General features: G+C 40.4%; 1 protein-coding gene across 1 annotated transcript in view; it reads right to left on the reverse strand.

The window, feature by feature from the left end:
- Positions 1-11,963, reverse strand: part of F8 (coagulation factor VIII) — a 120,598-nt gene extending 108,635 nt beyond the window's left edge. Inside the window, exon 1 of the mRNA XM_019716077.3 lies at positions 11,596-11,963. Within this exon, the coding sequence (XP_019571636.3) occupies positions 11,596-11,741 (146 nt within the window). The 5' untranslated portion in view covers positions 11,742-11,963. The remainder of the gene's footprint in view (positions 1-11,595) is intronic.
- Positions 11,964-12,674: the final 711 nt, after the last annotated feature.

Below are 12,674 nucleotides of genomic sequence, written 5' to 3' on the forward strand. Positions count from 1 at the left end.
TTGGCTGGAGAAATGCAATGTATTTTTTTAATATAAATTTTATTGGGGAATATTGGGGAACAGTGTGTTTCTCCAGGGCCCATCAGCCCCAAGTTGTTGTCCTTCAATCTCGTTGTGGAGGGCGCAGCTCAGCTCCAAGTCCAGTTGCCGTTTTCAATCTTTAGTTGTAGGGGGCGCAACCCACCATCCCATGCGGGAATTGTACTGAGAGCTCGTGCTCTAACCAGATGAGCCATCCGGCTGCCCCTCGAGAAGCTCAGAAGCAGCTCGTTATCTTCAATCTAGTTGTGGAGGGCGCAGCTCACTTGCCTATGTGGGACTCGAACCGGCAACCCTGTTGTTCAGAGCTTGCGCTATAACCAACTGAGCCATCCGGCCACCCCGCAGCTCACATTTGTGTGTTGAATTTGTATCCTGATATTTTGCTGAATTTATTAGTTCTAACAGTTTTTGTGTAGAATCTTAAGGGTTTTCCATATATCAGGTCATATCATCTGCAAAGATCATTTTGCTTTTTCCTTTCTGATTTGAATGACTTTTGCTTCTTTTTCTTGTCTGATTGCTCTGGCTAGGACTTCTAATATGACTGTGACTAGAAAAAGTGGGCATCCTTGCCTTGTCCCTAATTTTAGAGGAAAAGCTTTTACCATAGGGTATGATGTTCACTATGGCTTTTATTATGTTGATGAAGTTTCTTTCTAGTCCTAGTTTATTGAGTGTTTTTATAACGGAAGGGTGCATAATTTTGTCAGATGCTTTTTATGAATCAATTGAACTTACATGGATTTCCCCTTTATTCTATTAATGTTGTGTATTATATTGATTGATTTTTGTATGTTGAACCATTCTTGCATTCCAGGAATAAACCCCACTTGGTCATGGTATATAATCCTTTTCATATGCTGCTGAATTCAATTTGTTAGTATTGCTGAACATTTTTGCATCAATGTTCATCAGGAATATTGGTCTGTAGTTCTTGTAGTGTCATTGTCTGGCTTTGGTATCAGGGTAATGCTGGCTGTAGAATGAGTTAAGGAGTGATCTCCCCTCTCCAGTTTTTTGGAAAAGTTTGAGAAGGATTGGTGTTAGGAATTTAAAAACTTTTTAAAGGCAACATAACTTAAAAGTGTACAATCAGATTTCTGTTTTCCAGTCCAGTGTGTAAGAAGCTTAGAAATCACCATTCCATCCTAACAGTAAGTGCAAACTGCTGTCCCAAAATTGGAGAGACAGGCGAATACAGAGAATCACAAGTTACCAGAGCAGAAAACTTCCAGCAGAAATGTCTGTGGGAATCTCTGCTGGAGTAGCCAAAACTGAGTTGTAACTGATGAATTTCTGGAGGTGTGGAGTGAAGTCTGGGAGTTAAAAACTCTGTCATCAGCCCTGCCATACATTTTTGTGAGGCGTGGCAGAGGCTATGCATGGGAGCAATATCATGGACTCACCAAGGCGAATCTAGCTGCTGCTGCTACAAACACCCAACTTGCCAGCAACAGAGACAAACAGTCAGCCTCTATTATGTCACCATTCCTCAAGGAAACTGTCCAGACACTTGGTGAGCCTCACTAAGCAGCAGTAAACTGCCCCAATAAACCTCTTGTACACACACACACAAACACACACACAAGCAGGCAATCCTGTTTTTGAATTTTTGTGCTTAAAAACCTATAAAATCACACAAGGAAGCATAGAAGTCATGACTTGAACAATGTTGGTTGGAAACAGTGTTTTTCAGCTTTCAGACAATTCACTGACAGCTGTAAATTTGTGGAAATGCTGCCACCCAGGGTCAGCAGACGTGATTAGCAGAACTGTGTAGAATCACTGAAAACTTAAAACGCTCCAAGGTGCTTGACAACCAAAGGGAGCTACTGCAGGTGGGCCGTGACCTCTTTCGTGAGGCACAGTTACCCTCCCCCCACCCAAACCGTGAAACGCCGTGGGGCCCCACGGTGGGGAAACGCATCCAGGTGCCCATCAGGATGGAAGCCGAGTAGGTCCCTGAGTCTGTGCCCCTGGAGCTTTGGCGAGCGCTGTGGCCCAGAGACGTATGTTTGGACCACTGTAGTGAAAAATGAAAGTGCAGCGGACAGATTGCAGACACAGCAGACCCTGCCGCGTGAGTTTCCTGGAGTCGCTCCCAACACGACGGGCGCGGAATGGTCAAAAGGAGAGGGGTGGACAGACAGCTGCTGGCAGAAGGAGGCTCTGTGAACCACAGACGGTGTCGTAACCGAGGCAGAACAGATCAGCTGTGGAAACGAGGGAGATTCCCTCTTAACAGAAGGGTTTAGGTCAGCCTTAAACTAGCGAGCCTGTACCTAACAGTTTAGCATCCCTTCACATAAAGACCGGTGGAAAGCCAGGCGAAACTGGCCAGCCTACAGTCACAGAGGAAGACCTTAATGCCCTTCGGGGGAATCTAGCAGCAGATTGGTTGAGCACGCTCCTTGAAACTGCATTTTTTTCAGTAGATTTCTCTCCAGGAGACCAAATGAGTGGGGCAAAGGTGAGGCTGACTTAATTGTCACCTCTCTGAGCTCCCTCTGCTTCCACAGAGCCCTGCATTTCACTGTATTCCATGGTTTCCAGGACACCCGAGAAAGCACGTAGCAGGAACAGCTCTGCCAACCCAAAGCCATGACAAATGCATTTCTGTCCTGGCTGAGGGCCAGAGGCCAGAGTAGTGATAAGAAAGCTCTTCCAGTAAAAGGAGTTGAGGAAGGAATGGGGTTTTGCATTCCCCAGAAGGCACACGTGGGCTGCAGGAGCAAGTTGTCAGAGGCACCTCTCACCCTCTCTGGCTACACTGACAACTCTCCTTCAAATCACACCCATGACCATATGGGGGGTCCCTGCTGATCAGTCGTCAGGGGAGGAAAAGACTGAGCTTTATTTACAGATGAGTCAGCTAGGTGTGCTGGTGCAAGCCAAAAGTTGACTGCTGTTGCACTACAGCCCTCCTCAGAGGTGGCTTTAATAGTGGTGATGGGAAATACCCCTAGGGGCCAAACTTTGGCCATTGCTGTGGATTGTCCATTTTGTGTAAGAGAAACAGCCCAAGATTCAGATATATACAGACTAATGGACAGTAGCAAATGGCTTGGCTGTCTGGTCAAGGGCCTAGAAGGGAAAAGACTGGAATGTCAGGGACGACGATGTCTGTGGTAAAGGCTTATTAGTGAGTGGGCGCAAAATAGAAAGATCTTCACGTCATATGTTAATGCCACCGGAGAGCATCTACATGGAAGAAGCACAAAACAATAATGTGGCCAAAATGACTAGCAGTTAACATCAGCCAGCCTCTGCATGGTGCTTGCAAGATGTAAGCTAAGTGTCTGTGGTGGCAGGGAGAGAATTTATGCACGGACACAAAAGCATGGGTTGCCACTGACTAAGGCAGATCTAGTTAGTGTTGCCCCTAAAAGTCCAACATGTCAGCAGCAGAAACCAATGCTGAGTTCGCAGTATGGCCCTATCTGTCATAGAGACCGGCAAGCTATTCGGTGGCAAGTTGATTGCACTGGACCCCTTCCATCCTAGAAGGGATAGCGCTTCATTCTGATAGGAAGAGGCACATATTCCAGGTACAAGGTGGGACTGAAAAATCACCGTTGAATGTCCTTCCTCTCCCCTCCCTCCCCCAGTGTGGCTCCTCAGAGCATGCTGAATAAAGTTCCTACAAATTCATCTGTCTCACAGTATGATTCCAGGGACCCAACCAGTGATATTAATTCATATTTAAATGTGCTCTGATTTCATCCATATCTAAAAATTCCCATGGCACTAGCCTACGCATAGACCTACATGGCTTTTAGTTATTTAACAACATTATTTGATCCTATATCATTGAGTGCACGCCTCCTTTCAGTCCATTTGTCCCATCTCCTGGCCACTTTGGGATTTATGCTCTTCCGTACTCGTCAACTCATCCCTACTTTGTTTCTCTTCCTCTTTTTCCATTTTGTCTCCTTGGTTCTGAGTGTACCTTACTTGCTTTCTCCAAAGTTTCCACTGGTTTCTAACAAGACTCAGACCCATGTCCAAAGAAAGGTATTTTGACAATTACAAACAGTTTAATATTTCTGACTAAAATGAATATAGAAGATACACAGAAACTGTTTACTGGCGTAATAGCTTGGAAAAGCAGAGAGGGAACAGTATGAAGAGCACACAGAAACACGCTTTTCTCCCTCTGAGGGAAGAGTGAAGAAACAGAGGCCTGATAAAGACACAAGGTTGTGAGACAGAGGAAGAGCAGGCGTTGACCTAGGTTCAGAGTAGGCCTCTCTATTCACAGATATCTCTATTCATACGAGACATCCCTAGGAGTGTCAGCACCAACCAGGTGTGTGGTTCAGTTCAGACATGAGGCTCCACAGGACCAATACAGCTCCCCAGCCTGAGACCTTTTCCATTAAAGTGGATATTTGTCACTAAAACAAGCACGTGATTTATGTGCCTGTCTCAGTTTCAGGGTAATCTGCACAGTAAGTGACAAAATGTTCCAGAGTTCACAGGTTTTATTCCTTCCTAACTTCTGTGCGTTTTTTGTTTGTGTAGTTCCCTTGGGATTTGTTAGAGAAATCTTGCCAAATATATTTGGCAACGATGTCCTTGACATGAACTGTTCTCTCACATTTTATCTAAAACCGATCAGAAAACCTATTATATTCCCTGACGCTTGCTTAGAAGAAGTTGAACAGCTGCAGGAACAGATAATAGAAAACTGAATTTCCCCAGATGTTTATTTCAAACCTTGGCAGAAGTTGTCAGGATATGTCCAGAGTCAGTTCATCCTGTTAATCAGTATCAACATAATCTAGACTACAAAATGGTATCATCAAAATAAAAATTCTACTAACTTTTTTTTGGTAAATGCATGAGACTGCCTACACAACAGCAGAAAGCTAGATAACAAATAGATCGTTTTCTCCATTCAATTCAATTTTACACTCAGACTATTATTCGCTATGCCACAGATTGGAGGCTAGATGGAAGCTACAATACAAAGCACAATGTATTAGGTACAATTCTCTCAATATTAATTTTTAGCAAGACTGACATTAATGGATACATGGCTAATTGTTCAGTTAGATACCAGGCTATTGCCCATCTGGGCCTCTACTTCAGGGTCATTAGCACTGCACAGCTGCAGATGATACTATAGCAGGAACTTGGATCCCACCTCATACCATACACATACACTGAGGTACCACTTCATACTGATTAAAATAACTAAAATTAAATACGGGCAAATGTTGTCCAGGATGTGTTACAATGGGCACTTTCACATGTTGTTGGCAGGAGTAGGAAATGGTACAACCATTCCAGAAACCGGTTGGCAGCCTCTTATAAAGTTAAACATGAATTTACTATATGATCCAGCAATTTCACTCCTAGATGTTTAACTGAAATAAATGAAAACAGATACCCACATAAAAACTTGTACAGGGGGGTGGCCGGTTAGCTCAGTTGCTTAGAGCGTGGTGCTAATAACACTCAGATTGCGGGTTCAATCCCTGCATGGGCCACTGTGAGCTGTGCCCTCAAAACAGCAACAACAAAAACAAAAACAAAAAAACCACAACAAATATACTTGTACAGGAATGTACATGGCAGGTTTATTTATATTAGTCCCCAAGCTGGAAACAATCCAAAGGTCCATGTGACAGTGAATGGATATATAAATTGTGATATAGTCCCATAATGGAGCAGTAATCAGCAATAAAAAGGATAGAACTACTTCGTGCAACAATGAATTCAAAATCATGATGTCGGGCCTGCCCAGTGGCTCAGGCGGTTGGAGCTCCATGCTCCTAACTCCGAAGGCTGCCGGTTCGATTCCCACATGGGCCAGTGGGCTCTCAACCACAAGGTTGCCAGTTCAACTCCTCGAGTCCCACAAGGGATGGTGGGCAACGCCCCCTGCAACTAAGATTGAACACGGCACCTTGAGCCGAGCTGCCACTGAGCTCCCGGATGGCTCAGTTGGTTGGAGCACCGGCTCTCAACAACAAGGTTGCCGGTTGGACTTCTGCAAGGGATGGTGGGCTGCGCCCCCGGCAACTAGCAACGGCAACTGGACCTGGAGCTGAGCTGCGCCCTTCACAACTAAGACTGAAAGGACAACAACTTGAAGCTGAACAGCACCCTCCACAACTAAGATTGAAAGGACAACAACTTGACTTGGAAAAAATTCCTGGAACTACACACTGTTCCCCAATAAAAAAGTCCTGTTCCCCTTCCCCAATAAATAATCTTAAAAAAAGAAAATCACGATGTTGAAGATAAAAAGCCAGACACCAAAGAGTGCATACTATATGATTTCACTGATACAAAAGTCTTGAAAAGTCAAAAAGGAGTCTGTGATTCCAGAAAGCAGCCTGTTGCCTGGGGCTGGGTTAGGGTAGGGAGACTCACCGAAAAGTTGCAGGAGGGTTGATGTAATTGTTCTGTATGTTGATCAGGTTGGTGATTAATGTAACTTGTATGCATTTGTCAAAACTTATAAAACTGCACATTTAAAATCTGTGCATTTCATTGTGTGTAAATTATACCTGTGGTACACAAAACTCTGTCCCTCATGATCTTTGTCCTTTGGTGTTAGGCCCATGAATATGTTGTTATATAGCAAAAAAACAAAACAAAAAAACCAAAAACAAAACTCTGCAGATGGAATTATGGTTACTAATTAGTAATCACCAAGGTTCTTAAAAGTGGAAGAGGGAGGCAGAAAAGGTCAGAGCGATGTAGCAGAAATTGAAGTCAGACAGACTCAAAACACGAGAGACTTGACACACTCTTGCTAGTTTGGAGATGGAGGGCACTGCATGGAAACGGAGAGAAAGACATGACATCCAAATAAGCCTGGAAGTAGATTTTCCCCAGAGCCTCCAGTAAGGAACAAAGCACTCTAAAGACCTTCATTTTGGCCTTGCATGACCCTGAGCAGAGTACCCAGTGGAGCCCACCTGGACTTCTGAACCACTGAAACTGAGATAATAAATGGTTGTTCTTGCAAGCTGCTAAGTTTGAGGTAATTTGTTACACAGCAATAGGAAACTAACAGGATACTCAAAGTTGATCTAACTATTAAAAATAACTTGACGAGCAAATAAAAAATGCAATAAAAAGTATGCCCTTAAATGAAATCAAAGAGAATTTTACAAAGTATATTGAAAACAATGAAAAGGAAACTCTTCATGCTATAACTGATGGGATTTGGGAAAGTTGTCCTCAGAGAAAAAGATATAATATAGCATTAATTGCCTTCACTATTAAAAACAAAGGACAAAAGAAAGAAAATAACGTATCACTTTTCCTAAGATATTAGAAAAAATACAGCACAATAAGCCAAGAGAAACTAAGAAGAGATTGTTGATAAAGATAAAATCTAAAAAGTAAATTAAATATTAAAAAAATAACTAGGAAGAACAAAGAAACCCCAAAGCCCATTTTTTTAAAGACTATTACAAACAACAAAACACACAAATTCCTGGCAAACCTGTTCATCGATAAAAGATAAATAGCAAAGATACAGGAATGTAAGAATGAGAAAGGTCACATAACTACAGATAATGTGGAGTAAAAGAATCATGAGGGAGTGCTATATGCAACACGGTGGCAATAAAGTTGAAAAAACAAAGGACATGATTTCCTGGAAAGATATAAAATTATTAAAGCTGACTCAGAAAAAAGTTGAAACGTGATTTGACTAATTATCAGAGAAGAGCCTGAAGAGATGACTAAAGATATTGCAAAAGTCACTTGTACCAAATGGATTCATAACTGAGTATTTTATTTTATTTTATTTTATTTTATTTTATTTTATTTTATTTTATTTTATTTTTAAAGAGGGCGCAGCTCACAGTGGTCCATGTGGGGATCGAACCGGCAACCCTGGTGTTATTAGCACCACGCTGTAACCAACTGAGCCAACCGGCCACCCCATCTAACTTTTAAACAATAGATAATTCTAATGTTATTTGAGCCATTCTAGGAAACAGAAAAAGATGGAGCACTCACCAATTCATTTGATAAAGCCAATAAAACTTTCATACCAAAATCTAATAATAATAGTAACAGAAAATAAAGCAACAGATCCATCCCACATAATAAGGACACACAGAGTCTAGAAATATTAGTACATAGAACCCAGCAATAAAGTCACATGACATTAGATTGTACTCCAAGAATGTAAGGATATTCAGTGTTAGGAAATCTATTACCAATCTATTTGCCCATCAACATATTAAAGAATAAAATTCAGGTGATGCTAGATGCTGAACAGTAATTTCTAATAAAAATTGTATGGCAAATGGGAATGGCAGTAACAATGACTATTTATAAAAAACAAACAGCAAATGTTATTCTAAAAAGCAAAACATTAAGACTATTTCAGGCAAAATCATGGATTAGGCAGGAATGCTCGCTTTCAGTGCTATTAACATTTACTCATAAATTCAATAAGAAAAAGAAATAATTGGCTATACACACTGGAAAAGAGCAAAACTTTGTCTCATTTTGGATATGATTCAATACCCATAGAGACTCTAGAGTAAAATTACTAGAATTAGTAAGACAATTCAGTAAGGTAGCTAGATTCAAGAAGAGTATATATAAACGGATAGCTTTTCGCTATTCTGATACTAAATATCAAGAAGTGGAAATAGGAGAAAACATTTGATTAACAATAGCAACAGTTATAAAATTCATAGGGATAAATGTAATAATAAATTACATTTATTATATTAATAAAATTAATGGATAAGTTTAATGAAATTCCAATTGGAATCACAATAGGGCTCGGCTCTTTTTTTTTTTTTTTTTTTTTTGAGAGCTTGATTGACTTTATTTTTTAAATTTTTAAAAAAGTGGCAGCCCAGTGGCTCATGCAGTTAGAGCTCCATGCTCCTAACTCCGAAGGCTGCCGGTTCGATTCCCACATGGGCCAGTGGGCTCTCAACCACAAGGTTGCCAGTTCAACTCCTCGAGTCCCGCAAGGGATGGTGGGCAGCGCCCCCTGCAACTAGCAACGGGAACTGGACCTGGAGCTGAGCTGCGCCCTCCACAACTAAGACTGAAAGGACAACAACTTGAAGCTGAACGCACCCTCCACAACTAAGATTGAAAGGACAACAACTTGACTTGGAAAAAAGTCCTGGAAGTATACACTATTCCCCAAGAAAATCCTGTTCCTCTTCCCCAATAAAATCTTTTAAAAAAAAATTGTTTTATTGTCAATTAGAGTGACATACAATATTATATTAGTTTTAAGTGTACAACATAGTGATTACACATTTATATAACCTATGAGGTGGTCAGAAAAAGATTTTAACCTTTTTCCATGGAAGAATAAAATTTCTAGGAAATGCTAAGTCCAAAAAACAGTGATGAGCGATTACACTTATCAGAAGATACAACACCTGAAACTAACTAACTAACTAACTAAATAAATAAAATTTAACAAAAGATGTTATAAACCCATTGTAATCAAATCAATATAGCATTGACATAGCAAGATAAAAGTAGATCAGTGAAAGTGCATAATGAATCCAGAAAAAGATACTGCTATATGTGAGAATTTCATATGATGAATGTACTTATTCAAATCAGTGGCAAAAGATGTATTATTTGTAAATGGTGCCATTGCAATAGGCTGTTCATCTGGATGGAAATAAACCTAGACAGATCCCACTCCTATACCTGATACACAAAAATAATTATCAGATGATTTGAAGCCATAAATGTAAAAAGCAAAACAGTAGGGTTGTGTTTTTTTTGCAAGAAAATATGAAAGAGGACACATGTGACCTTGATAAGCAGAAAAAAAGTTATAAACAAAGTCAACAGACAAACAATAGGTCTTGGGGAAAATCGCAATATACACCAGTATATTAATGTAGTATAACAAAGAGTTAACCCTTGTAACAATAAAAGGGTTATCACAACTAAAAAAAAAATGAAACAGCTCAAAGAAAATTGGGCAAAACCATGTAAATAGTCAAATCTCAAAATATAATTGCAGTAGCCAACAAGCATTTGAAAAGATATTCAACCTCATCAGAAGTAAAAGAAACACAATTAGAGTAACGATGCAATATCACTCTATACCTACTAGATTGGCAAACATTAGAAAGCAAGATAAAACTCATTGCTCATGTGAATGCAGGGTGAAGGGCATTCCCATACATGGATAGAAATGTTTGAAGAGTTCTGGCCTTTCCGGAAATTAAAAAGGAAATATTAACTTCATTTATAATATCCCACTTTTGTAAAAAACAAACAAAAAAACCTAATGGCCAAGAAAATATTTATTTGCATATATATGTACATATGTGTGTGCACGAATATACACAGGGTGCCAAAAAATGTATACACATTTTAAGAAAGGAAAAAAAAACTGTTTTAAAATTGTAATACTCAATATATACTGATAATGAAAGATGCATACAAGTCATGTGTGTACATTTTTTTGGCATCTCCGGTATATTATTATACTAGTGTCACCTGGTTGGGGATAAGCAAGAGGGGGGCTAATGTGGAAGGAGGGTGGGGAGCCGAAGAGAAGGAACAAAAATGACTATAAAGTATGTATGACATGACCACATTTAATAATCACATTGCCACTACATATATATCGAGTTTAAATCTGTATAATACACATTCAAAGAAAACAAAACAAAATTTAAAATAAATGATTTCAGCAGTCAACTTAATAAGCAAAAAATAGATAAACAAAATAAACCAAAGGATATTAGGAAAACGAAATGAAACAATAAAAGTAAAAACTGAAATTGATAGAACCAAAAGATGGTTCCTGACAAGACCAGTGAAACTGAGGAACTTCCTGGAAATACTCTTTTTAAGAGAGGGAAGGAGAACATACACAATGTAAGAATGAAAAAGGAGACGACTACAGACACAGAACAGTTTAACAATATCACAAGACCATTATGTAACTTGATACCAATATATTAAGAATAACTGCTTTCCAGGATAATATATGTAACCTAATTTGACTGAAGAAGAGGTAGAAAAATCTGAACAAATCGATAAGCATAGATACTATTGAAAAAGTTATTTACTGCTACTGTCCCAAAATGCACCAGAACTCCCCAAAGATGAAAAGCTTCTGATCTCCTGGGTAATACTATCCTTACACCAAAACTGGGCAAAGATATCAAAATCACACCACGCTCACATGCAATAGAACTAGAGACTAAACTTGTGTGTAATACTGATGGGGTCTCATTCCTCTGTTCCTCTCTATAGAAGCTTTGTTCTCTCTCTTATGCTCCTTGCCTCTTCACACTTCCTCTACTTTATCCTCTCGTTTCCAGGGTGGCAGCAGGTGACAATGAGAAGCCATGGACAAAACAGAACAAAATATCAATGAATAAGTCAGATCTATTGTAAGGATTGGCAATTAGCATTTGTGCTAATAGCACAGATGCCTGCATGCCTTACCTGGAAATGCCTTTTCAGGCTTAACTAGTATCAAGCCATCCTAACCAAATGTCTGCACCTTCCTCCAACCAGACTCACGTCCCCATGGTCCTGGTCGGACCCTATAGAACATGCCTTTACCTTGTATCCACGTGCAGCTCACTGAGCAGTTCACTTTGCTTGTAGTCCCAGGACAGTTCCACCGCACCCAGGTAGTATCTTCTGGTGGCACTAAAGCTGAATGGCAAAAAGCACAGAAAGAAGCAGGTGGAGAGTTCTATTCGCATGGCTCTTGTGGCTAGAAAATGTTCAACTGGAGAAAAGAAAGATGAATTCTTCTCTAAAATGTCTTCGGCTCTCGAGAGAAAATAAAGGAAAAATTTCTATGATTTAGTGCTAAGTCCGGAAATTTTTGCACAGAATTTTAGGGAGCTTTATCTGCTGGATGTGACAGCAGCAGCACTAAGCAGTAAGGGACAAGATTGCTTCCTTTTTGGCAGTGGGAAGCAGCCACAGGAAGAACTGAATAGGGAAAAGGAGGCTGAGCTAAAGTTTAACCCATTCACCTCTGAGAGCAGTAGGGCACAAGAAAGCTGCTTTAATGAGAACCTGTAAGGAAAGGAAAAGAGGGAGAAGGGGGTCAAGGTGAAGAGTACCTTTAATTTGTACTCATATTCCTAACCCTCTTCCTTACTTGCTGTAGCAAGAGAAACTCTGGATGTCGTTGAAGATTCTGGAATCCACTCGCATAAGCAAGAGTGACCAGTATTCTAATAGTCTCCCTACTTCTACCCTTTCCCCTCACACAGCCACCACCAAGTGCCTTTTTAAAATTATAAAGCAGATCCTGTTACTCCTTTGCTGAGAACCCTCCACGGGATTTTGGCCTCACTCAGAGTAAAATCCTACATCTCTACCAGGGCCTAGAGCAGGGGTGTCCAAACTTTTTTCAACATTTTTCACCAAGGGCCATATGCGGTAAAATACACAAACAGCCAGGCCACTCACTCAAGGTGAAGTACATATTGCCTCACCTGGTTTATTTAAGTAAACTAAATATATTTTTGGAATTTGCTGCGGGCCAATTAAAAATGGATTGCGGGCCGCAGTTGGCCCATGGGCTGCAGTTTGGACACCCCTGGCCTAGAGCATCTGCCATGATATGTATGTTCCTTCACCCAGCATCCGTGATCTCATCTCACTCTGGCTACTAGCCTCTT

This window comes from Rhinolophus sinicus, chromosome 18 (assembly GCF_057876585.1).
Source record: "Rhinolophus sinicus isolate RSI-liver-muscle chromosome 18, RSI-T2T, whole genome shotgun sequence".
Lineage (NCBI taxonomy): Eukaryota > Metazoa > Chordata > Mammalia > Chiroptera > Rhinolophidae > Rhinolophus > Rhinolophus sinicus.